The 27921-nt window shown below is 39.9% G+C and overlaps 1 protein-coding gene across 1 annotated transcript; it reads right to left on the reverse strand.

Annotated features, from left to right (window-relative positions):
• Positions 1 to 1474: 1474 nt before the first annotated feature.
• LOC131224167 (myb family transcription factor EFM) lies at positions 1475 to 27921 on the reverse strand. The gene is made up of 6 exons (XM_058219709.1): positions 27510 to 27921; positions 26167 to 26772; positions 4233 to 4430; positions 2871 to 3476; positions 2546 to 2622; positions 1475 to 2129 (listed from the first exon to the last, which is right to left on the reverse strand). Exons 1-6 carry the CDS (start codon positions 27697 to 27699, stop codon positions 1671 to 1673), a joined length of 2136 nt encoding a protein of 711 aa, XP_058075692.1. The 5' UTR covers positions 27700 to 27921; the 3' UTR covers positions 1475 to 1670.

Raw genomic sequence — 27921 nt, forward strand, 5'->3', positions numbered from 1 at the left:
TACCTGAGCTGTACGGGCCCGTCGTTTTCTTTTTGTTTAATCTACTCCGTCCATCAAGTGTCCCCATCATGTTCACCACACATTTCAAACATAATTCCGAAACAAAACTCAGGTGGGACACACCACGGGGAACAATATAAAATCACACCTAAAACTGCTCTAAGTCAACTATGCACGTCGATCAGGCTGATTTTTGGATACTCCTCTCCATTGTTCCTAGTGGTGTGGCCATCCTAAGTTGTGGATATGTTTAATTTCTTACACTGTCACCAAACATCGAGAGAGGCATCTGATGAACGGTGTAGATTTGATACAAACAACGTAATGGATCCACAGAGCTTGGGTGTTGTACCGGCTGCATACAACAGGCATTATAGTAACGAAAACTCTTACTTGACTTCGGTAGGTACGCGGGGAGCGTGCCTACCACTTCTAGGAGTGGTCACACGTGCGTGAGATCCACCCCGTCCATCATGTACAACACCCCTGATTGGGCTTGATCCCAAACATGATGCTGATTCAACACAGGTGGGCCATCCTACAGACAATTTGCAGGAGCGAATTAGCTGTTACCCGGGTAACACCCCTTAACCGTATGTGGCTCACCTTGATTTATTTTTTGTATATCCACACCGTCCATCTATTTTTTCATCTCATTTTAGGACACGAACCCAAGTATCATGAAGATATAGCTCTCAGATGGACCGTACTAATAGAAACAGTGATAAATAACTATTAACAACTTTTTATGAGCCACAAAAGTTTTGGATCAATCTGATATTTCTAATTTAGCTTCATCCATATCTTCTTGACATTATAAACAGTTTGGATTGCATTACCAAAATCTTGCCATGGGCTCTTTGGAAATTTTACTGGTGAAGCACTCAATTACCACTGTTTCCTATGTTGTAGTCCACCTGAAATTTGTATCTGCTTAGTTTTTGGTAACACATCCTAAAATTTTCTGTAGAAAGGGATGGACGGCGTGGATATACAATAAATCATTAAGGTGGGCCCCACAGTAGGTGTAACACCCACTAAGCTGTTAGACGGGTAACGCCTAATCCACTCTCCAATTATACCTAAACCGTATAAATTCACGTCTTATGGTCCACCTCAGTTTTAGCATGGGCGTATTTTTGGGGAATGCTTTTATCCTATCAGTCAAATTACAAGAATGGATTGGACGAAAAATGTCATCACGGTGGGCCCTACACAAAATTACTTGTGGGCAGTCCATCCCAACTCTTTCCTATGGAGTGGCCAAACTGAGTCTTGTATCGTCATCATTACAAAACCCCACGACAAAAGAGAGGCAACGTATCTGATGAACGGTTTGGATCTCATGGAAATTCCCCCCATGTGGCCATAGGTCCACTCCTTTTGTACCTACCTGGTTAAAGTCCAAAAAGATAGGGGCAAATCCGTCTTCCATGAAAAAAAAAAACACAAAAACCACAAACGCCAAAAACCATATAAATCCAAACTTCAATTTTTCTCAAGCGGAGTCAGTATAAAAAGAGCAAACAAAAAGGAAAAAAAGAAAAAGAAAAAAAAAGAACAAAGAAAAGAAAACTACCAAACACTCACTTTCTCTTTTTCTTGCTTTCCCTTTTTACCCTTTCAATCCAACACAAAATAGAGAAAAAGACTAAAAAATCCCTAAAACCTTAGAATTTGAGAGTGATGTCACTGCCATTGCTATCTTCATCACCTCCTTCATCTCTCAGAGATAGCAATCCTTTCTCACTCTCTCCACCACCTACTCCCTTCCAGCTGCTGCTCTCCGACTTCCCCTCCTCTTCTATGCTCTCTGACCGTTCTCCAGCGCCCCTGCCGTCAGTTTCCGGCGAGCTGTGAGTCTGTGAGGAGCCTCTGTTGTAGGCTGTGTAGTGGTGGTGCATTGCATGGTGGGGCGGTGCAGGGTAGAATTCCTGCGGCACGGGTGGCGTGCAGTAATGGGTGGAAGCATGGGTTGCTGGGTGCGCACCGTAGATGGCGGGAGGTGCGCCATGCGCTGCAGCGTATTCAGGTTGGACCCAAATGCCGCCGAGTACCACAAGCTGTGGTGTGGGTGGGGCGGGAGCTGATGGAGTGGGACCCGGCCTTCGGGTGTGGAGTCGATATTTCTGTAGATAAAAAAGAGTCTGAATTCAGTAATTTCTAAAGGGGTGGCTCCTCCGTTTAAAACGTGAGCGGGAACTGAATCTTCATGCATTGGATACAATGGCAGAGTATGACAATCCATGCACATGCTCTAAGCCATTGCATGGGTAGCATACATGGATATATCCAAGCCACCTAAATGGTGGGGCCCACAGTTGATCTGTAGATTGGTTGGACTATAACAATCCTAGCCGCGTTTATGATTTGGATGGTTTAGATTGACACACATGTATGCCATGCGTACCAAGCATGGTTATGTTCCTTCTCAGATTAATTGCACAAACTACTACTGCTATTCAAAACCCTATTCTTCTATGAATGAATTTATGCATGAGAGAGAGAGAGAGAGAGAGAGAGAGAGAGAGAGAGAGAGAGTCACCTGCAAATGGCTCTTCACTTCATCATTGGTTAGTCCATCAACCTTCATCAACTCCCTTATTTGTTTTGGAGTGGCCACTGTTTCCAAATGTTTGGAACCGTAAATCGCTAGTAAGAATAAACATATAGGAATGATATGGTCAGATGATTATGATAAGATAATCTGATCAATCGACGGTTATGATTGGCGTCCTACATGAAACTAAAACATGTTCCTGCAATACGATGCCAATCACTCTATTTTGTTTTCCAGCTTAGGAGCATCTGACCATAATTTTCCTTATGGAAACAAGACTAGTAGATATAGTAAGACCTGCATCTATTACCTTGAGAGCCTCCCAACATCTGAAGAGCATTAACAAATCTACGGTGCAGATCTGGTGACCAACACCTCCTTGCTTTCCTTTGAGTCTGTGATGTGGCTGCCTGACCCTCGGCGGTATTCGTCGTTCCCCTTCCATGCTCTATCGTCGCACCGCCAGCAGCCTTGTTGCAGTTTTCTCTCCTTGGGCATGACATTCCATTCCCAGATTCTAAGCATTTCTTCTCTTCATTATCTTTGTCGATAGAAGCGAGTGCTAAATCGGGAAGAGCTGGTATGGTGGAACTAGCACACATGTTCCTTTCTTTTGAGAATGGAAGAAAAGCTCCTCCATTTCTTTGTTTGCTGTCCAAAGCAAGCTTTGGACCATCACTGAAACCATGCTCCATCCCTTTCGGTGATGTGCTCATTGCAGGTTGGTGCTTGCTCCCATCGTTTGCTTGGCTCCAAAGCTGCATAGATGTCAGCCAGTTCGCCTTCTCAGACATGTTCGACGCCTTGTCCAACTCTTCAGAGCTTGGATGTTTAAGAGGCATGAATTCTTCAAGGACGGGTCTCGATCCTTGGTTTGTTTGGTAACTCTCTAGTTGCTGTCTATATGCCTCCATGGCTGCAAAAAATAAAAATTCAGAAAAAATAATTAAAATTATAAACCTACACACCCACACACACAAACTGCTGCCTATACATGATCTGGTGCAAACGTTCTCAGTATAATTTTACAGTAAACTAGTGCGGGCCCCACCGTGATGTGTTCATAAACAAGTGTTGCGAAAAATATCTGTGGTTCCTCACCATGACGTGTTTATGACATCCATTTCGATCATCATGCTATCTCTCCCATGTTTGGCCATGGGCTGAAAAATTACACTAATCTATGACTTAGGTGTTTTGCTAACATCGTTAGGCGTTTTAAATGGCACGAGGGGAGACCTACTATCAATTTAAACTATTCATTCATATATATATATATATATATATATATATATAAAACTAGGAGCAAGCCATGGTGAATCACGCCGATGGGATGATCCGAAACCTTTGAATGGGGCCGATTTGTTACAATTGTCCATTGCTTACCAGCCAGCAATAAAATGATTGGACCTATTTTGTTTCTCTGATCAATCTTGACTGTCCATTTTCATGCTATTGATTGGAAGCTTAAGATCACATGGTTAGTATGATTTTTGTACTTTGTGTTGCTCTAGTTGTATGAATGAATTAACACTTCAGACAGAAAATAGGTCACCCATGTGCCATTTAAACTGTATGGGGATGTTAGGAAAACCTGTTTGTATGCATGCATGGATGTATTCATAAGGCCTTGAATTCAGAATGATATGTTAGAAACATAAGAGTGAGTTACCATCATTGAGGAGTTTCATGCAAAGCGGTAGCTCGCGTTTGAACGCGTCGATCTTGTGCCGTTCTGCTTCGAGGCAGGCCAGGACGTCTTCCATCTTCTGGGTCTGGTCCGGTTGATCCCCGAACGACTTTAGAAGCAAGGAGAAGCTGTTTGGCTTGAAATCTAGGCTTAGTTCGGATGGCGAACCCATGTCGGATACTACGGTTTATGTCCAACTTGTTCAGTTGGTGATATTCATGGAGAGAGAGAGAGAGAGAGAGAGAGAGAGAGAGAGAGAGAGAGAGAGAGAGAGAGAGAGAGAGGTTGTGAACACAAAGAGGATCGGGTGGGGGATCGTCTTCCTTTTAGAGGTGAATTCGAGGGAAGGAGAGAATAAAGTAGGGTTTTGAGAGAGATAAAGGAAAAGCAAGAGATAAAGCAAAGGGATGGTAACTTCTTGCAAAGAAGCTAAGGTAGAAAAAAAGCTATTTAAGGGTTTCAGAGAAGGAATCAAGGTGGCCTTTGGTGTCATGTGCTTAATGTCTGTTTTTCACACCCTTCGGTGTCTTTGTACGAATTTCAAATCGCAAATTGAAAAAGATTCTTCTCCTCTGGGGAGTGGGGACACACCATCTTGTGTTCCAAAAGTTCCTCCAACCCTCCATCCGTTGCCTTGTCTGTACACGATTGTACTGATGCACATGTGTAGGGGCATTTTTCTCTCTTCTTATTCTTTATACTCACATATAAACATATGTCCTAATGAAGATTTACTCCTTTTTCCAACTAATAGATGTGCTACATTATCAATAGGCTTGGCAATGGGCTGAGTCAGTCCAAGACTCAACTAGCCGGCCTGCTTATGATGCAAGGCCGGGCTCAGGCTCCCATTTAAGTAAATGGGTTGGGTTCATCTTCAACCCTACCTGACCCAAACCGCCTATACCAGTTATCAATGTGACCCGACCCAACCCAACCCAAAAACCCTAGACAAGTATAGACACAAAGGTATGTATGTATGTATGTTCTCCACTAATTAGGGCAGGTAAGATGTAGCTTTAGCCCCATATATCATTTTAAAACCTGAGTGGCTATTACAACAGAGTTGTAACAGATCACGTCGATCGAATTCGTCCCTATCATAATTAAATGAATTAGGTCCGGGCGGGTTAGATCAGGCTTTGGGGTTGATGAATTTTACATGGCTAGTTTCAGCCAAATAAGTGGGTCACAGGTTGGGTTTTGGGCTTGATTCTACTTAGTAAATGAGATGGGCTGGGGCTGAACCGGTGCCTAGTTGACTCGTTGTTGGCGGGAAACACAATGCACATCCGAAATGTGATTCCTACCCACTTTGGAGATATTCCCATTTTGAATGTGCGCCGAGATTCCAAGCCACTAACAATGGACGGTAGTTGTTTTTTTTTTTTATTTTTTTTAAACACAATTTATTGTATTCCCATCATGCATACAAACTAAAAAAGAAAAAGGTGTGTGAGTTATCCTCACTGTCCATTGATGTACATGCGAATCAATGTCTAATCCACAACCGCCCACTTGCGCCAGCTATAAACTAAAATACTCACTGATCGGATGTTTCTAACCGTTTGATGAGAATCTTGCTTTTGAGTAATCAGAAGAGCTATAGATGACATGATTGGATGGTTAAGATTTGCAGTATCGGTATGATTTTGAGGCTATTTCCCATCTGTAAGCAAGCCTATGAAATATATGGTCTATATCATACGCAATTTAAATTATTGGATGGTAAAAATGGTTTATGCCATGATTGTAAATGAGTCACACCACGTCCAATTGAATAAAAACCGGTGGCTCTAAAACTGCTATTTAAAACCATGATTTATAAAATCAACATATAATCTCTATGCATGATCAACGGTCTAGATTACACCAACTTTCTTAGTTGATAAAAACTCCACCGTTATACCGCTATAAAAACAAATGAACCAATCAACATTTAAATTCTAATCAAAATTTTATTATTGTGGGTATGATTCTACCACAATTAATTAATGAAAGAAATGAAAAGCTTCAAAGGGCATATACCCCATGTTTTATCAATGAAAAGAAGAAGAAGAAGAAGAGAAAAACCATAGAAACCCTTTTTTATAGAGAAAGGTGTACATATACCACATCTACATGAAGAATATCTAAGCAAGAAAATAGAATATTTTAAATAAATAAAGGTCTCAAAGGGAGGAATATCTAAGTCCAAATTCTACGGCTATTAGTCTATGAACAGCACACAACACAAAGCTTAAAGAGAAAACCAACCCAAAAGAATGCAAAAGGAGAGGAGTTGGAATCTTCTTCTGCTTCTCACTTTAGTGAAGTGGCTGGGAAGGTAAGAAGATTCTCTTAAATACATCTTCACTGTTGTGTGAGTCCTGTTCCTTTTCTTTAAATGGTGGTGACTTTGTTATGAGAGGCCCTCCTTATGCTGGTATACAAGGCAGCTTATGTGAATATTGCCATATGTGACAGCATGACACTTAGCGAAGAGATCCAGTCCATTCATCAAGGGTGGGTACGTGTGTTATAAAGATGTTGTAGCTTGAGAATTAGGTGGGCCGTAGTTAATAAAAACAAATGTACGATTGTAGAAATTGGCCTGTTTTATGGTCGAGGCTTACATGATGAGTGTGTAAATCCAAATTTTAAGAGAGAACCTATTTAGGGTGGGACCCGCGTGATGGGTGACTTGGATATTGCACCTAGTTTCCACATTGGTACTTATGGTGGTGGCTGCATGCTACATTCATTTGGATTAGCAAGAAGTAAATCAAGACTGTTTAAATCATGGTTGATGGAGCCCTTATTAGCGACTGCACTATCTTAACCATCTAGTATCCACTTTTGGATTTGGACTATAACCATCATTTTGATAGCCACACATCAATCTAGATGGTTCAAATCATGATTTATGTTGATGGTATATATTTAAAATAAGTTTAATTTTATGATTTTTTATTTTTATGATTTGGTTTGTCCAATATTTACTGTATAATAATTTACTGATAATAAAATATAGAAATATAACATATTTAGCTTGTCCAAGTGACCTACCATCTTAACTATCTAATATCTACCATTAAATTTGGACTACAATGTACCTTTGATGGGCATAGGACAATCAAGACGGCTCAAATCATGGTTTATTTAAAATAAATTTAGCTTTGTGATTATTTTCTCTTTTTATGGTTTGTCCAACTATATTATATGAGTATTTATTTTTTAATAACAATTCATTTATTATAAAGCCAAAAAATATTATATATTTGTTGTCACGGGCCGAAGTTTATTCAAATTTTCCATTTGATGCCACCAATGAGTTGGTCAAGATAATCCGATTGGTGGTGAATAGGGTCAGTGATTTGGATGGTTAGGATGAGTTACCACCGTATAAGAAAAAGCATGGAATGCAAATGCAAATGCAAATGAGGATGGAATGGAATCGGGTGTGCAATAATGAAGAGGTTGGTCCCTTTCCTTCAATTCATCGAGTCGCTTCACTTACAAGACTCCAACCCTCGCCTTTTGTGCGGATTCTCTGTCCATCCAACAGAGGATTCTCCTCGTGACACGTGTATGATATTCCCCATATCTGTCCTTCTGAATATCCCTGTTGTCTGTCAATCCAGGGAATATTCCTACTTCCGAATATAAGCGTTTAAAATCGAAGCCGAGTAATTTCTCCTCCCTCTTTTTCTGCCTCTCTGTTTGCACCCGCACGTCTCCCACGCGCCCTACTCCAGGGCCCCACACGTGTGAAAGATCCGGACCCTTCAAAAGACGCAACAGTAATTCGTTGGCCCAAAAGAAGCGAAAAAAAAAAGAAAAAAGAATAACCATTCTTCTAGATTTAGCATGCATGTGGGGCCACCTGATGAGTACTGTGGCACGAATCTCAGCACGTGGCAGGATGATGTGTTAATCGGGACTGCCCATCAAACTGGTCTTATTATTGATGGCCTATATTCATAAATTAAAACTCATTGGATGATCATAACCATCAATTTTTTATTTTCTCTCTGAGAATTAATGTAGGCCGTTTAAGACAGTTGATAATGGGGCTTTCTAAATGGACCGTCTTAATCGTCATGTCGCTTTACCACGTGTGTTGTAGAAAATGGTTTGACGAGCTTCTGATTCTTCCTGTTCATCAATGGTCCAATTAATGAACGTTAATCAATTGTGCCACGTCAGAACTTTTATGGCGCTTGGGTTTTGGGCGAATGTCATGGGTGACTGCGAATAGCGACCTACTTTTTTGGTGCTTTGATATGGAATAAAATAGTGTGGGAGATCAGATTGCTGAGTGGAGTCGCACATGCAATTGTGAAGAAGCATCCCAAGCGCACGATGATTGGCCCATTCAAGAACCGGGTCATTTTGTACGATCGTACTGAGAGTCGTTCTCACTAAGTTTCCATGAAACTACCATATGCTTCACATGTGCCAGTGTGGATGATAAATTAGGACCGTTCATCAAATGAGCCTTCTTGTGGAAGTTTGAAATTGTAATGATGAGGAGATCCTTCCCATCCAAATCAGTGGCTTTGTTCATCTATTACATCCTATCGTGGGAGTTTGAAATTGCAATGATGAAAAGATCCTCCTCATCCAAATCATTGGAATTATTAGACTTTGCATATTGAATTTTTATTGGTTGATATATAATTTTATTCATTGTATCATATTGAGATTTTTCATCAATTAAATTTATATGCATGGAAGTAATCATTTCATGATGATGTATAAGCATATATATTCATATTAGCTGTCACGATGAGATGTAATCAATATTCGCCGATTAAAGGCTCAGGCAGCTTCTCGCACCATGTAAACTACTATGGGGGTATATATGCACAATAACTATGATGCATATTGAGATGCATGCATATATAAAATGTATATTCGTCCTGATTTATGAGATGTCGGAAAGTGATTCTTTCACAATAATACATGAGCTTGTATATTCATGTTGGCTATCAGGATGAGATGTGGTCAATATTTGATTAAATGCTTCATCAACTTTTCATATGGTATGGATTATTGAGTAGGTATGGACAATAAAAATGATGTATATTGAGATGTATATACATATATAAGATGTACCCTCATCTAGATTTATAAGATCATTAGGATAAAATTTCACAAAGATCGGCATGATTGATTCCATACTTGGTTAGATCATGTAATTAAGCTTATATATTGTTGTAGAGATTAATTACTAATTGATTAGATGAATCTTGCGAGTTGATTGTATAGATGTCGAATGCTTGATCATTCCCGATGTGTGAATTGAGCCACATATATTGCGAGACCAATTACCTATAAAAAATAGATTGATTCCAACTCTTTCATTATTCGAGTATACCAGTCTTGTAGGTGACTCTTATGTCTTATTCCTCTATACTACATGGCAAATTCATGAAGAGATGACATTACTTGGCATGCATTCTCAAAGCCATGCATACAGATTCGATTGGATAAAAAGCACACTAGGAAAGCAACCAAATCAAAAACTAGTAATGAAGATGGATGATATGATGATTATAGATGCTCTAGCGGAGACTTATCTAAGGCGTTAAATCGAATGGAGTTTTGATCAATTAAGCTTGCAAAGATGAAATCTGCTAGATCTTAAAAATTGATAAGTATATGTCATAATCAAAACATTAAATTTATGCGTATGCATAAATGGAATCAAATGTGCTCAATTAAGTGTAATCAAATCAATAATTAAAGATAAATGGTTAGAAATTAGGATAAATCAATTTTTATTCACTATGAAATTGGTGCAATGTCATCTTCTAGATAAGATTATAATCTCAGAGGTCTCATACTAATCCTGCTTGATTGGAAGCGTGAAGATTGAATTTTCTTATTAGGAGGGAGCGTGATAATTTAGTATACCTCACTACCACTATAATATAAGAGATATAAGAGTTAGAGGTTGTTCAACATCTATACTAATAAGAGTTAATTTACTTATTTCTAAAAAATAAACTCTTATTTTGAAAATAAGTTGCTTTGGTAAAGCTCTAATTTTTTATCTTAACTTTTTAAAAACTAGCAAATAAGCTCTTAAATAATAAGTAATGATATATTACTTTTTCTTCGAGAGCTTAATTAGCTTAAGCAAGGAGAGGTTTAGGCTTTTAATATTTTAAAAATTCTAAATTTCTCTCTCTCTCTCTCTCTCTCTCTCTCTCTGGTTCTCTTCTCTCCCCCTCTCTCCCAAGTGGTGCACGTGATGAGTGACCCATATTGAAGGTGGGGCCTCACATGATGAATGGTCCACATCAAGGTGGGCCCCGCATGATGGATGACCCACATTAAAGTGTGGCCCCGCATGATGGAGACCCACATCAAGGCGGGACCCACATAATGGACAATTCACATAAAAGGTTGGTGCTAATGATGAATACCCCACATCCAAGGCAGGCCTCGTATGATGGATGATCCACTTCAAAGACGGGGCCCACACAATGGACACATCAAATGTGGGCTCTACTTGATGATCAATGGACATTAAAGGGCCCTACATGAAGGATAATTAACATTGATGGTGGGCCCCACATGATGGATGATCTGCATCAAGGTGGGTCCCCACATAATGTACTGTGCACATTAAAGGTCAGCCACTAATGATGAATGGTTTACATCCAAAGTGAGCCTTACATGATGGATGGTCCACATCAAAGGTGGGCTCCACATGGTGGACAATTAACATCCACTGTTGAACATGGTGGATGACCAACGTCTAAGGTGAGAGGCATGAAGGTTTATTTGTTCCTGATAGAGTTGTTGCAATTTTTAAAAATAACAACTACCTTAGAAAAAACTCTTGCTTAATATTTTACCAAATGCTTATTTCAAATAAGAAAACTTTCTTGTTCCGAGAAATTTATTTTATCAAACGAGCTTATTGTAGAATAAGTGCCAGAATCAAAAGTCTTAATTTTCTGGCTTTTATCAAAGTAGCTCTTATTAGATTAGATAAGAGATGTTAAATAGGCCTTAAGTAGCTTTGATCACCTCTCTCTCTCTCTCTCTCTCTCTCTCTCTCTCTCTCTCTCTCTCTCTCTCTCAACCCTAGGTTGAATAAATCTCCTCTCCTAATCCTAAGTTGAACAAATTTCCTCTCCTAAAAACTTTAATTTATCAAATCTAGAGATCTCATTATGTGCACAATACTTTCTTCCTTTGTGGTTAAGAATTAACATCCCTAGTGGGCTTTTTTTCATCTTCATGTGTATTTCGATGCAATGAAGAAGATGACCATAATTACATATTCGAGATAGCTTATTCTAGGACTATATTTTCCAGCCCACCATGATGTAAGGACCTCATCCATTTGGGTAAGGTGTGCCCTTTAATTGCATTAGTTTTTCATAAATCAAATTGATCCAAAACAAAAGTGGATCAAACCAAATAGAACAATTGGGACAGGGGCCAGAAGCATACCATTAGAACTTCCTAGAGTGTCGTGGCCAAACCGTATTTTGTATATTCCATCCAATCCACTCATAAGATACACCAATCATGATGAATGGACACAAAAAATCAGGTTATTTTAAAATTCATATTAGGCACACCACTTGATTCTAGTGGATTTAGGCATGATTTTATATGGTGTGTCCCACCTGAGTTTCGTGTGGGCCTGGTTTTTGGCTTTAAAGGAGAGCATGAGGGAGCTAGCACGATGAATGGAGTGGATTCATACACACACCATAATAGGCCCACAAATTAGTGGCAAAATAAGCTTATTTTACAAACGGAACATAAAATTGGCCTTATTGTCTATGGGCAGAAGCATATAAAGTGATGGCTTTGGTCATCCAATCAGTAAAATTTTTAATCACGAGCGTCCACGATAGGATCCCAATATACCACATGTATAATTGAAGTAAATTGCACGGGAGCTCAACAGAGAGGCCCCACTATGTTATTCCCAAAATGTTTAACTGAAAGATGCAAATTAGATGTTGATGAGCTCATAATCCACCTGGACATGGTGAGATTTGATTGGTAGGGCCATACACGGCAAGAGTTGGGTCAAGTACGTACTTAGCCCAAAAACCTTAAAAAAGACCCAGGCCACTTGGTTGGGACCCTAGAACCAGCGATGTGGGGTACCCTAATATAGAGTGGGGCAACAGACTAATTCTTAACACAGATGGACCGAAAGAAGCCCAAACGAAAGCAGGCATAGTCCATTAGATCGGGCCCAATCCTACACGGGGCATGATGTAACTGGCCCCTAGCGCATTCGTATCGAAGAAATTCATTCCGGATCAAGAGAAATTATCCTTCGAAGTATGAACCGTAAATCGACCATAAATTTATTCCGGGTATCGTCATAGGATGCATGACCTATGAATTTTGATTAGAATAGGCCACACGGGGCCAACTGACCTCTGTAAGCGGGTTGTGTCACTTCATTTTAAGAGAAAACAATTCACTCCTATTCAAAATCATAGTTTTATGAAAAACTTACTATTTTTAGTAAGTTTTAGGTTGGAAGTATCTCTTTCAACTTAGAGTTTTAGTATGCAATATGTTCTTAAGATTTTCTTCTTATCATGTCAAGAATCATCTGAAAAAATTAAATTAGAACTTTCTATTTTCAATATTTTTTACTATTTTGGGTAAGTTTTTATTTAGTCAAATTAGGACTCTTAATTAGGTTCGTGTTTTATTATTTAAAGTATTGTAATTTTTTTAAAAAAACATCAATAAAATTATTTCAAAATTTGCTTTATTTTTTGTGGATTCAAGATTTATTACACTCTCTGTGAATTCAAGGCTTGCACACTTGAGATAGATGGTGATCTTTCTCATTATCCCTTCACGCTCTTCCCCCACATCAAACCTTGACTATAGGGCCCACCTCAATGTGTTATTGAATAGCAACACCGTCCGTCTATTTTTAGACCTTATTTAGCATTCAGTCTAAAAAATGGAGCAAATACAAATTTCATAATGCTCACCATTAAAAACTTCCAATGTCCACCATAATTAATATTTATTGAACATATTCCAACCTGTTAACAAGGTCACACAGACCTAGATGAAAGGAAAAAAAACAAATATCAGCTTGATTTAAAACTTATTTGGTCTATAATATATTTTTTTTAATGGTCAATAACCATTGTTTCCCATAGAGTGGTCCACTTGAAATTTGAATCTAGTTTAGTTTTGGAACAACGGGCTAAAATAAGCTATAAAAACATATAAATGGCATGGATATACAATGTATACATCGAAGTGGGCCGCTATGGTTAGGGTCTCACCTACATCGCTGGTTTCGGGTCATGGCCAAGTTGTGCTCAGCCCATCCCTAACAGTGTACAGCCCCACCAATCAAATCTCACCACCTCATCTTACCACTGAGGTGGGTCAATCTAAGTCCTCAAACTGCCGGCGCGCCTTAGGTGAACAGATATAGTGCCAACATCTGTTAATTTTCCCGGCAGTGCAATGGAGCTTGAAATTTGTCGATCAATGCAGCAAATGTAATGGTTCCCACCGTTATCCCATATAATATAACGCGTAACTGTTTTTACTATCTCAAGTCTGTGTGGTTGCTGTAGGATTTTTTTTTTTTTTTGTTTTGCTTGGGTCACATGGGTTTGTTGGTCCAACCGACTATTTGAATGGGAATTGTTAGCTTTTATATTTTCTGAATTTTAAGTAATTTTGATTAATTTCATTATATCATCATGGTTCTGCCATCTGAGTTTTAAAACATTTTGATGTGTATATATACATGCATTTAAAACGTTGAAAGGAAAATTTTCAACAGCATTCAAATCAAAAAATCAAAGGTAAACATAACGCGAATACTGGACCGTCGTAAATATACGGTGGTCTTGAGATTTCCAAATGTCCAAATCAGTTGACCATGTGAGCATGTGGGGCCCATTAAGGTGAGTAGATCTTAGAAACCAATTGGGGTACGACAGAACAGAATAAAAACAGTATAAGGTGAGATAAGGTTTAGATACTTGGTTTAAAGTGGAACACGAGATAGGATTATATTCTATATTATCCAATATAATTACCAAAACAATCCTCACTGATAAACAAAATTGGCTAGAATTTCATTCAAGTCTCAAAAGAAATTTTCAAAATGAGCCTCATTTAAAGTAAATTTAAATAGAAAAAGCCTTGTTGTAGCTCTTCCTTTGCATGGTTGGAAGATTCTTAACCTTTATGGAAAGCTACTGATTTTATATTTCCAGTATGGGTTGGATGTCATCTTCCAAAGCGAGAATCATGAGTTTCAGTAGGAATCGATTGTTTTTAAAGTTGTAATTTATGCATGTACGATTTCGAACCTGTGGTGGAGCTTCGGTGAGCCCACATACACGTCTCTAGACATGAATCTCTTGTCTGCGAGTCATGCTTAAGAGGCACACCAGGACCTAGCTAGAGCCGGACGGTCATGTCTGGGGTTCTGTGGTGCCACTGTGATCTATATGTTTTATCCAGGCCGTCTATTTATTTTGACTGATCATTTTAGGTGCAAATCCAAGGCTCAAGTGGACTACACCATATGAAACAGTGGGGATTGAAATCTTACCGATGAAAACTTCCTAGGGCCCATCTTGATGTTTATTTGCCATCCAACCTGTTCATAAGGTCACAAAGAATACATAAATATCAGTTTGATCCAAGACTTCTGTGGCCCTGAGAAGTTTTCAACGGTAGGCCTTAAATCCCCACTGCTTCATGTGGTGTGGTCCACTTAAGACTTCTATCTGCCTCCTTTTTAGGTTCATGCTCTAAAATGATCTTTCAAAATAGATGGACGACATGGATAAAACATATAGATCACAGTGGGCCACACATCCTCTAAAAAGACCGTCCGTCGCTAGTCAGGTCCTGGTAGGGTAGTACTCAATCGGCACCCTGCATTAAGTGGGTCTTACTATCTAGACCCAAATCAGGCTGATTGGCTCATCACGTTGGCTACAAATGATCCAAAAGAATGGTTGGTTAAAAAGAGTAGCCAACGGCCCATATTAGATGTACACATGTGGCCCATCTGATGAGTGAATCAGATTTATTCTCCGGAGAACTCATCAACAGGGTGAGCCCACCTGAAGGGCTGACTAGGTGTCGTACAAGTGTCAGGCTCGCACGCGCTATCCTAAGTGCATGTGGGCTTACCAAGCTCAACGTGTGTGGAGAGATTAAATTATTATTATTATTATTATTATTTCTTTCTTTTCACATGCATCCACGTAGCAATCGTACAAGAGGCACATATGCACCTCAAATCAAACCACTCAAATACTGGGACCCACAATAGATGGAGGTAACACCCAAAATTGGATTGACTAAAGGATATATACTCATCTCTGACAAAACGACATTCTTTTGTAAAATTCAGATTGTTAATTGTTTTCCTTTACGACCGTCCATTATTACAAGTTCACCAATCATACGTTCAGTAAATTTTTGAGGGTAGAGCTACATCCTACATGCATGCCGCTGATACGAGTTCTGGGACGCATGTGTATAGAGCATCACACTAATCCCGAGTATCAATTACTTTTTCTCTCTAGAAGCATTCCTGATGCAGACACTTAATGCACTGATTTTGCTAAAATAAGTAGTGATTCAATAGTGACCCCTCATGTGAAGGTGTGGGACACGTGTCAGATATTGAAGGGGATGGGACATTTGTCAGAGATCCAGGCTATTCATCACCCAAGGAAATTTGTGAACGTAACATGGACCAAAAATAATGTGAAAACATGTATAAAAGAAGCAGTTAAAAAAATTTCCGCCACTGTATGCAATTTCCCTACCCAATGAATGGCCCGGATCTTTGACACATTTGATGTATGCCCGGATCTCTAACACGTGTTCTTTCCCCTCAGATGAGTGGGCCCTCATTGAATATCGACCCAGGCAAGATTATCAAATATAAATCTATACTAATATCAGGATTAAGGTGGATTACGATGAATGACATGATAATTACTTGCATTTGAAGGGAATTTTATCATTTTGTAAGATCAAGGGCGGAAGAAGTGTCTTTTCTTTGAATAAACATTGATACTCTGGCAGCCAGGGATGGTTGATGTGCTTGCAATATGAAACTGCATGTTTGCATCCAGGGAACTTAAAATAAACCGTCCAAATTGTGGGTCCCACTTTAGATGGTTTGTAAAATGGAAATTACACATTTAATGGACGGTCAAAATGAAAAGATAATCAACAGAGCGAGCTCAACAAAAAATTAACCGTTGATTAAAGATCAGGATGGCTCAATCAATCTGAATCTTAGTTGACGACCTACCTAAAGTAGAACCAGCAATTTGCGCTGACCAATTGGAGTTAGTGTACACCACATGTACAATTTTTAAGCACCTGGGTATCAACCATCACAATCAGCCAGAGTATCAAAATACTTTTTTTTCCCTTTTGCTAAGGTGGTTTGACCGTTTGACCATCACTGATTGGAGCATCTCAAAGACGCAAGCCAGCCATCTTAGAGTGGAGAAAGGAATGGAATCCGTTTGGTGGGCCTTCAAAAGGGAGATTATTACATAAAGATGCATATACATAGAGTGTTGCACAAGAAATGAACATAAATGACTATGGTTAATTGAGGTTTTCCAATTTTCCATGCGTGTGGAGATATGATGCACGTGTGTGTGTCATCTAAGGAGTCCATTATATGGGCCATGACATGAACATCCCTGGTCCTATATATAATCAATCTGGTCTGTCATCATGTGGGGGATAAGTGTGTGTTGAGTATTTGACCGTTGGCTAATTGTTTTGAACCTCTGTTTGTTTCTTTTTTTCTTTATGGCCCACCTGATCAGTGATGCAGATTGCTTCTCGAGACTGGCAAATAGATGGCTTGGATCTAGTAGTATAACAGGACTCGAATAGACTCGCTAAGCAAATTAAATAGAAAGATAAATCGCAATGGTGAGATCTGATCTAGCAACCTCATTCAAGCATGGGGGAATGATTTAACATGTGTGAAATACACACCGTCCATCAGCTAAACTATTCCTTATTTGGCCTAGATCTAGGCAGATTCAACACTTGTATGGGTCATCCGGTTTAAAATTATATATATTCTGAATGAATGCTCATCTGCGCAGATCACCAAACGTGACGTGGTTCCAAAGTCTGAACATTCCAGGTGATGCAGCACCTCATGAAAGTAAAACTTTCACTTTGATCCAAAACTTTAGTGAGCCATGGAAAAAGCAAATAGTTTCCTCTCTCTCTCTATATATATAGCCACCTGAGTTTTCGAACAGTGGGATTTTTGGCTAATCCTTTCATCCTAATGAAGCACATCAGATGAATGGATTGGATGGCATATAAGCACCACAGGGACCGTACAAAAATCTAATGATGGACGTCCCATCTCAACTGTTTCCTCCAGTGTGGCTTACTTGAGTTTTGGATAATCAGGTAGGGATCCCAACGCTTGATTGGCTTTTAGGTTGTAATCCACCACTAACAGTCGTTGATCATTGATTGGCGATAGAACGGCCGTAAAAGTGTCCTGCATTATAATCAATTTTAGATCATTTAGTTGAGGCCCACCAAACTTTTTGTTAGGTCATTGTCCCCACGCTTGACTGTCTATGAAAGTGTCTTGCGGTACAACTCACAGCATATCCAAATCTCAAGTGGACCACACTATAGTAGACATTGTGAGTTAAACACTCCTATTTTTGAAATCTTATTAATGGCTATTAAGGTTTCAGTTCAAGCTGATATTTTTGTTTTCCTTGCATCCATGTCTTTGTGACCTTATTAATAAGTTAGATGATAAATAGAAATCACCATAGCCCTAAGAAGGTTTTGAAGGCGGACGTCGTTATTGTGTGGTCACTTCAGATTTGGATATGCTTCAATTTTGGGCTCAACCTCTAAAATAAGCTGAAAATATAGATGGATGGTTGAACAGTTTACTTAGTATGGTCAAGTATACTGAGTTTCTCAATGGGTAATCTGCTTCTGCAATTCGGGTGGGGCCCGATCGACCTTGAACTGACTTAGGTCGGACTGGTTAGGGCAACCCAGCCTAACCTGAATCCAAGCCTACATGAGTGCACAAGTACAAGAACACATGGTAATGTACCATCTTTCCCGCCAAGGTGCCACTTTTGTAAAACAACCGTACAGAAAAAAGCGGTTGCACCATTAGGAAGATAACCTCTCACAAAAGGTATACCAGTTTGGCCATAAGTAGGCAATCTACATACTTTGTGTGGCTTGGATTAACCTGATTTTCCATAAAGGCGATCTTATTACAGGGCCTAGGGTTGTCACGCTACAAACAAGAATAGTCCTGGCAGGAAAGATGGTAGATAATTTTCTTTCATTATTCTTTTATTTTATCTATATATCATTATTTAAAATATTTATAAATTGTATTAATTTAATTATTAAATATTTATCTTTAATTAACCTGACGGGGCCGGCCTAAGTTGCACCCCTGGGTATTGCGTGCTTCCTAGTGGTTTAACGGACAACACCTTTTCTCCACCAGGCCGTAATATGGCTAGAAAATCTGAGCCGTGCAAAAGGTTGGGCCCATCTTGAAGATCACCCGGAGTGATGATCAGACTGATTTAGTCATTAGTTGGGCTAAACATAAAATCAAATTGTTGTCATCCATTGATCTTGATGGTGCGGCTGTTCCAACGAACTGGATCAGCTGATTTTGATACCAAGTGATCTTGATGGTGTGGACCATCTAAAATCTGATCCTTTTCACACTGGGATCTTTATTTTTCTGGTGAATATGCTCCACGGGCCTAAAAATTAGGCCTGGGTCTGGGCCCGTTTCACCACATTCTCTATTCAGGCCCGCCCAAGCTAATCCAGGTTCGTTTGTGGCTGTCATTCACTGGTCTTTGGTCTAATTCTCAGGGCCACGTGATGGTAGTGGGCCGTATGATCAGACCAAGAAATAAATCACAGTAGTTAGATGGCCTGGGTCATTCACTACGCTACCTAAGGCCTTAAAGACTCGGCACACGTGCCAATCTAGCAGGCACGTAGGACGCTTTAGTGAATGAGAGGTGGGCCTCAGAATGGTGTGCCGGATGATTGGACGCATCTGATTTCGTGCCAGGTAATCTTAAGGTAAGGCCCACCTCATGCATATGTCAGATATCCTACACAGGTTCCAAGTTGGCGCTAGGTATGCTTGTAAAGTGCCTCCAGTTTGTTTATGCTACGTGAATGAGAGGCCCATGGTCTGGAGATCCAGACCGTTGGTCTGATGTCCACCATGGATGGAGATGTCCCCAAAGTCTGGGGCGCGGATTAGGTGTTAGCCTAACCGTAGGGCCCACCTTGATCATATGCTGTATATCTACTCTGTCCATCAGTTTTTACAGTCCATGCTAAGACACGGCACCAAAAATTAACCATATGAAAATCTCAGGTGGACCACACCACAAGAAACTTTGATGATTGATTGCTTACAATTAAAAACTCCCTAAGGCCCACTGTAAGCAGATTTGTAATGTTTATTTTCCATCCAATTCATTGATAAGGTCAACCAAAACTGAATGAAGGGAAAATACAAAGATTCAAAACTTTTATAGCATTTGAAAATCTTTTATTAACCACTTTTTTCAATGGCGTGGTCCAAAAGAGGATTGGATCTGCTTAAATTTTGACATTACATCATTAAATGAGATGAAAAAACGGATGGATGGCGAGGATATGAAACATACTCATTGAGTTGGGCCCCACACAGTAAAGGTAACATCTACTAAGTTATTACCCGGGTAACAGATAACTCCCCCAAGCATGACGGTGGGAGACAGGAAGCGGACTGCTTACTGAGTAACTCAGTACCCTTAGCGTACAGAGTAAACTCTGTGGGGTCCACCCTTATTTATTTATTTTATCCACTCATTTAATTCATTTTAACAGATAATTTTAGGGATTGAAACCAAAATAGAAGCACACCTAAAACTCAAGTGGACCACACCACAGGAAACACTGTGATTGAACCTCTGCCATTGATAATTTCCTGGAGGCCATAAAAGTTTTGGATCAAGCTGATGTTTGTGTTTTCTTGTCATTCATGTCTTTATGATCTTATGAATGGTATGAATGGTAAATAAACATCTCTGTGGACCCAGGGAATGTTTCAACCATGGAAATCATTATTCCACACTGTATCCTGTTGGTATGGTCCACTTAAGCTTTGGATATGCTTCCATTTTGGCCTTAATCCCTAAAATTAGTGGTTAAAATATAAGAACAGCGCGTATAAAACACATACATTCACAGTGGGCCCAACTGAGTTTACTCAGTACCATAAAAGTGTACTGAGTAACTCAGTACGCAGTCCAATTTCTGGGAGACAAACTATCCAGTTTCGTAACCAAATCAGCTGAGCTGCGTATTGAGTTACTCAATTCGCTTTTATCGTACTTAGTAAATTCAGTTGGGCACACTATAAATGTACGTAGTTTATTTACACTGTTCATATATTTTCCAAGCTTATTTTAGGCGTTGAAACAAAAATTTAAGCTTATCCAAAGGTCAAGTGGACCATACCACAGAAACAGTGGAAATAATGATTTCCACAGTTGAAACCTTGTTAGGACCCACAGTGATGTTTATTTGTCATCTAAACTTTTCATATGGTCAAATAAACATGGATGAAGGGAAAAAATATATATATAATCTTGATCCAAAACTTCTGTGGCCCCTGAGAATTTTTAAAAGGTAGAAATTCAATTCTCACTGTTTCCTGTAGTGTGGTCGATTTTAACCTTGTATATGCTTCGTTTTTTAGCTAAGGCCATAAAATTATCTGGTAAAGTGGATGGACGGACTGGATAATATAAAAAAATCACAATGGATCCCACAGAGTTTACTCAATACACTTAGGGCCTGTTTGGCCGGCTGGATTAGATGGTCTTAGGTGGGATGGAATTGCATTCGGTCCTGTGCCAATTCCACTCCATGTTTGGGAAGAGTGGAAAAGCTTGGAAGTTGGCTAGATGGAATCGTATCGGTCCCGTGCTATTATCACTCAATGTTAGCAAGTTGTGTAGGTCTCACCATGATGTGTGGGCTATATCCACACTCGTTCACCCATTTTTTGGGATCATTTTAGAGCATGAGCCAAAAATCCAGGTAGATCTAAAGCTCAAGTGGATCCCATCATAGAAAGCAATGGGGATTGAATACTTACCGTCGAAAACTTTTTTAGGGCCACATAAGTTTTGGATCTACCTCATTTTTAGGCCCATGCTATAAAATGAGGTTACAAAACAAATGAATGGTTTAGATATAACATATGTATGTTATTGTCAATAGTTTCAAACGATGGTGGGTATATCCTTCCAATATACCACCATGTTACAAACTAAAAAGGGCATTAAGCTTATCCCACGGTATCAGGGAACAGTCCCTGCCATGGTTAATAATGATATTTTTTGAATCCCATCCCACCTAATACCGTGGGATCGGTCCGGCCAAACAGGGAACTGAGTTATTCAGTACACAATCCGCTTCCTTTCGTAACTAGTAAACCCCATGGGAAATCGGATTGCGTACGCTCTCATCGTACCGAGTAAACTCAGTTAGGACCACCTTGAATGTAAGTGGTATAACCATGTTGTCCCCGTTTTTTATACCAAAATTGAAGCACATCCAAAGATCTAGATCATACACAGGGAAACAGTGGCGGAAACATTTCTAGCCCTACAGTGATGTTTATTTGTCATCAAACCTGTTCATGAGATCATGAGGACATTTTATGAGCAACCCAAAATTGAAGCAAATCTGTGGACCATATCATAGGATAATGACGTCCACCGTTGAAATCTTCTAAGGTCCCATAGTAATGTTTATTTGCCATCCTAACTATTCATAAGATTACAAAGACATGGATAAATGGAAACCGAACTTCTTTGGGCCCCAAGAAGTTTTCGATAGTCGGCATTAAATATCCACTGTTTCTGGCAGTGTGGTACACTTGAGCTTTGGATATGTGTCAATTTTGTCATGGTAACTTAAAATGAGCTAGAAAAATTGATGGACGGCGTGGATAAGATACATACATCATGGTGGGCCCCACATATTTTATTCAGTATGCTGCATACTGACTTACTACTTTCCGTACAAATGAGGCCGGCTCACGATGGGAATCTCGCTCTTGCACACATGCGCCACCTTGGCACGTGTTCATGTGTGCAGGTGCGTAGTATTTTGCATTTCTCGTTGTTTACAGGAGGAAATATATTTCCGATGGCTACTTCCTGACTTGATTGCAACATCCGAGTCGTTCATATGATGGCCCAACCATGTAAATGTGATGGCACAAAAATCAGTTTGGTTATCGGCACCGGGCCCCACATTTACGAAGATTGGCCAACGGTCCACATCCTCCACTCTCTTGTGATCTAGTGGATGGACGGATCCCATGATTCTCCAACTGTAGAACATGGTCAAATGCACTGTCGACCAACCTGATGAAAAGCGGGAATCTTGCACCCACGTGTTATGTCTGGGAGGCCCTATTCTACTGGATAGGCGGCGTAGGCTCAAGGAGACCCGAGGACCGCGAACAAGATTCGCGCACTTGACATTTAAAAGGTTCTTCTCGGTACACGTGATAACAAAGAATATGTGTGAGATCTGGGCTATTCCTGGTGTTGAACACACCTTGCAAATGAATGGCCCAAAATCACGCCCGTCGGTCCAACAGGTAACACGTTAAAATTGAACATGGACCCTCAGATGGATCCTCAGTCTAGTTAACTCATACTTCAGGGAGCGGATTGCCTAGGCTCAGACAGATCTCTGGGTTGTGTGGGGTCCACAGATGTCCGTGACAAATCCACTCTGTCCATCTGTTTTGAAAGACCACAATAGGAAAGAATTATAAAAATCAGGCAGATCCAAAACTATGGTGGGCCACATCAATAAAACAATGGGAACAGCAATCTCCACCGTTGAAACCTTGACCGTAATGTTTATATGACATCCAAACTTCTCGTAGAAGTATTACCACTCAGATAAACTGTAGGAATAAATATCATTCTGATACAAAACTACGGTGACCGCCGGGCCTTCAATCCCCACTGTTTCGTGTGGCTTGCACAACATGAGTTTTGTATCCGCCTGATTTTTAGAATCCTGTGCTGTTATGGTCTTCCAAAACAGATAGACGGAGTGGATTTGTTCTGGACATCTCTATGGGCCCCAAACAGCCTCGGCACAAAGATATCTCTGTGCTCGAGGTCACCCGTAGGGTTACAGACTCTCTGCATGGGCCCTGGGAAGCTTCTAGGCAAGCTTTTTCGAAGCTTGGAGGAGATTGGGCCGGTGGTTTCAAACTTAGAAGAGTCTCGGGCATTTTCTCTCGGCGCCATAAGAAATGGAGAAGAGGTGCTTTACAATATGACATTTAGAGTTTCTCTCAACCTCCTTCTGATTCGGACGAGTATGATTGTATTGTATAAATGATCCAGATCGAGTTTGCTCATAGCAGATTCAAAACCGTCAAAAATAGAAAGATTCCTCCCATAACAGTTTCTTCTTGCAAGAAAACTTGTGATCCGAGTGAGATAGAATTGAGGGCTAGGATTTTCTCATTGAAGGGTTGTAATGGCATGGAGAATTCCCACACAAATTGCCAGCTTGGCAACCAGAAACAAATTTCTGTTTTCAGAAAAACACCAAGCACAACTTGATTTTGAATTGAGTTTGTGTGCACATGTGAGGATACTCATTCAAAATTAGTTAAGGTTTTAGTTGGAACCACCGTCTCAATATGATGGATGGTTCAGATCGTCGAGAAGATCAACGATCGTGGGCCATAGATCAATAAAACACGGAGGTATCTATTTAAAATGCCCGCTCAACAGGAAGACAGAAGAAAGAGAGAGAAAACTCTCAAATCGTCGGGTCAAAGGTGGTTTGATCCTATTCTTAGTTCGGTGCAACACAGTTGCACCCATGTTGTGTACACACACCGCCGATGGTGGGTCCACAGTGATGCATGGTGTAATCTACACTGCTCATGTGATTCTACTTGTCCTATTAGGACAAATGTTCATTGGTCAAGCAATTCCATGCTTAGGTGGGCCATGCAAGTGAATAATGTCCTAATTGTGGATTTAAATCAATCTAGCGGTCAGATTGATCCCAATCCAATCATTAACTGTTAGTAACACCCCCATGATAAAAATATAGGGTGTTACAGGTTAAGTAAGGAAATGGTAAAAAAGGAATGGATGGGTAGGGTGATGAAGGAAATGGTAAGCAAGGGACGGACAGGTAGAGTTTAAGTTTTAACTTTTTTTTTTAATCTTATATATATATATATATATATATATATATATATAGAATGGACGGGTAGGGTGATGAAGGAAATGGTAAGAAAGGAACAGACAGGTTAGGTTTAAGTTTTAACTTTTTTTAATCTTATATATATATATATATATATATATATATATATATATATATATATATATATATATATATATATATATATATATATATATATTCGAGTTGAGCCGAGCTTGAGTTTTGATCCGAGTCGAGTCAAGATCCACTATGATTGAACTCAGCTTATTTTCAAAACAAGCTAGGTCACGTAAAGCTTAGCTCGCCTCAGGTCGTAATTCAAGCCGAGTCAAGTTGAGTTAGATTGAGCCAAGCCGAGTGAGTTTTTCGAGGTAGCTTTGCTCAGCCCTACTTGCAGTTCGCTCATCTCATCGTATTTCAGGTAGGGGTGTACATCGAGCCGAATCGAGTCGAGTCAACCTCAGCTCGGCTCGGCTCTGTCACCATGCACACCTAGCTCGAACTCGGCTCGACTCGGTGACCGAGCCATCATCTCCAGCTCGGCTCGACTCGGTCAACAATCGGACCAGTTCGAGCTGAGTTCGAGCCAGTTTCGAGCTTTCAAGCCGAGTTCGAGTTTGAGCTTTCGACCTGTGTTCGAGTTCATTTTTCGAGCCGAGTTCAAGCCGAGTTTCGAGCCGTTTAGTTTTCGAATTTTCGAGTTTAGTTTTCGCGATTATACAATATCGAAACTTGGAACTAGGAAGTCGAAAATATCGAGTTAAAATTATAATTTTACTACATCTACATACATTTAATGACACAACAGAGCATAAAATAAAATATCAAATACAAACTAAAAACACTATTGTAGAGGAGATTCGTCTACTGAGCTTGAGCTGCTATCCAAATCTTCAAATACGTACTCGTTCACTTCTCTCTAATCAGAAGGTGGAGATAGCTTTTTATCGCCCTCTTATACAGTTTGAATTAGATTTTTCAAACTTTCTTTGTCAGAAGATTTATACGTAGTTCCCAACATCCTGTAAAATACACCAAGACTGAAGAGAAACTTAGATGAATTCTTACTCTTCTTCTTTTTAGTTGTGTAGCTTGAACTTACTTCGACATCATGTTATCTTGGAGGACATCACTGATGTATAGAGGCCTCTTTCATACTGCGCTTTAAGGCGAGTTAGATTTGTTCTTTTTTGAATGCTAATAATTTAGTTTCCTCTTCTGCCTTAGAAAGTTTGGATGTGGGAATGAAAGCTTTTTTTTTTTAATTAATAAGTGCTTGGAAAGGAACTTGGACTTGCTTTGGGGCTTTAGGACACGGATTTGTATCTTCACCCCGACAGGATAAGTATAATTTGAGTCGATTAATTTTGTTAACAAACTTGGCTCCATACAAATTACACAAAATCTTCAACTTTCCAGACTTTGGAGAATATGGTTCACTTGAAGACATATCTACATATTATGTTGGAAAAGTGTATTAGCAATAATAAAATACCAACATAAAACAAAAGCAACTTATGGAGCATTTGACCATAATTTTCCTTATAGAAACAAGACTAGTAGATATGGTAAGACCTGCATTTATTACCTTGAGAGCCTCCTAACATCTGAAGAGCAATAACAAATCTACGGTGCAGATCTGGTGACCAACACCTCCTTGCTTTCCTTTGAGTCTGTGATGTGGCTGCCTGACCGTCGGCGGTATTCGTAGTTCCCCTTCCATGCTCTATCGTCGCACCGCCGGCACCCTTGTTGCAGTTTTCTCTCCTTGGGCATGACATTCCATTCCCAGATTCTAAGCATTTCTTCTCTTCATTATCTTTGCCGATAGAAGCGAGTGCTAAATCGGGAAGAGCTGGTATGGTGGAACTAGCACACATGTTCCTTTCTTTTGAGAATGGAAGAAAAGCTCCTCCATTTCTTTGTTTGCTGTCCAAAGCAAGCTTTGGACCATCACTGAAACCATGCTCCATCCCTTTCGGTGATGTGCTCATTGCAGGTTGGTGCTTGCTCCCATCCTTTGCTTGGCTCCAAAGCTGCATAGATGTCAGCCAGTTCGCCTTCTCAGACATGTTCGACGCCTTGTCCGACTCTTCAGAGCTTGGATGTTTAAGAGGCATGAATTCTTCAAGGACGGGTCTCGATCCTTGGTTTGTTTGGTAACTCTCTAGTTGCTGTCTATATGCCTCCATGGCTGCAAAAAATAAAAATTCAGAAAAAATAATAAAAATTATAAACCTACACACCCACACACACAAACTGCTGCCTATACATGATCTGGTGCAAACGTTCTCAGTATAATTTTACAGTAAACTAGTGCGGGCCCCACCGTGATGTGTTCATAAACAAGTGGTGCGAAAAATATCTGTGGTTCCTCACCATGACGTGTTTATGACATCCATTTCGATCATCATGCTATCTCTCCCATGTTTGGCCATGGGCTGAAAAATTACACTAATCTATGACTTAGGTGTTTTGCTAATATCGTTAGGCGTTTTAATGGCACGAGGGGAGACCTACTATCGATTTAAACTATTCATTCATATATATATATATATATAGGAGCAAGCCATGGTGAATCACGCCGATGGGATGATCCGAAACCTTTGAATGGGGCCGATTTGTTACAATTGTCCATTGCTTACCAGCCAGCAATAAAATGATTGGACCTATTTTGTTTCTCTGATCAATCTTGACTGTCCATTTTCATGCTATTGATTGGAAGCTTAAGATCACATGGTTAGTATGATTTTTGTACTTTGTGTTGCTCTAGTTGTATGAATGAATTAACACTTCAGACAGAAAATAGGTCACCCATGTGCCATTTAAACTGTATGGGGATGTTAGGAAAACCTGTTTGTATGCATGCATGGATGTATTCATAAGGCCTTGAATTCAGAATGATATGTTAGAAACATAAGAGTGAGTTACCATCATTGAGGAGTTTCATGCAAAGCGGTAGCTCGCGTTTGAACGCGTCGATCTTGTGCCGTTCTGCTTCGAGGCAGGCCAGGACCTCTTCCATCTTCTGGGTCTGGTCCGGTTGATCCCCGAACGACTTTAGAAGCAAGGAGAAGCTGTTTGGCTTGAAATCTAGGCTTAGTTCGGATGGCGAACCCATGTCGGATACTACGGTTTATGTCCAACTTGTTCAGTTGGTGATATTCATGAAGAGAGAGAGAGAGAGAGAGAGAGAGAGAGAGAGAGAGAGAGAGAGAGAGAGAGAGGTTGTGAACACAAAGAGGATCGGGTGGGGGATCGTCTTCCTTTTAGAGGTGAATTCGAGGGAAGGAGAGAATAAAGTAGGGTTTTGAGAGAGATAAAGGAAAAGCAAGAGATAAAG

This window comes from Magnolia sinica, chromosome 13 (assembly GCF_029962835.1).
Source record: "Magnolia sinica isolate HGM2019 chromosome 13, MsV1, whole genome shotgun sequence".
Classification (NCBI taxonomy): Eukaryota; Viridiplantae; Streptophyta; class Magnoliopsida; order Magnoliales; family Magnoliaceae; genus Magnolia; species Magnolia sinica.

Coding starts and splice junctions, on each gene's coding strand:
- LOC131224167 (XM_058219709.1), bottom strand. CDS start 27,699: ATGGGTTCGCCATCCGAACTAAGCCTAGATTTCAAGCCAAACAGCTTC. Junction 2,623..2,870: donor GATGTTGGGAGGCTCTCAAG/GTAATAGATGCA, acceptor ATTTGGAAACAG/TGGCCACTCCAAAACAAATA. Junction 2,130..2,545: donor AAGTGAAGAGCCATTTGCAG/GTGACTCTCTCT, acceptor TTTTATCTACAG/AAATATCGACTCCACACCCG.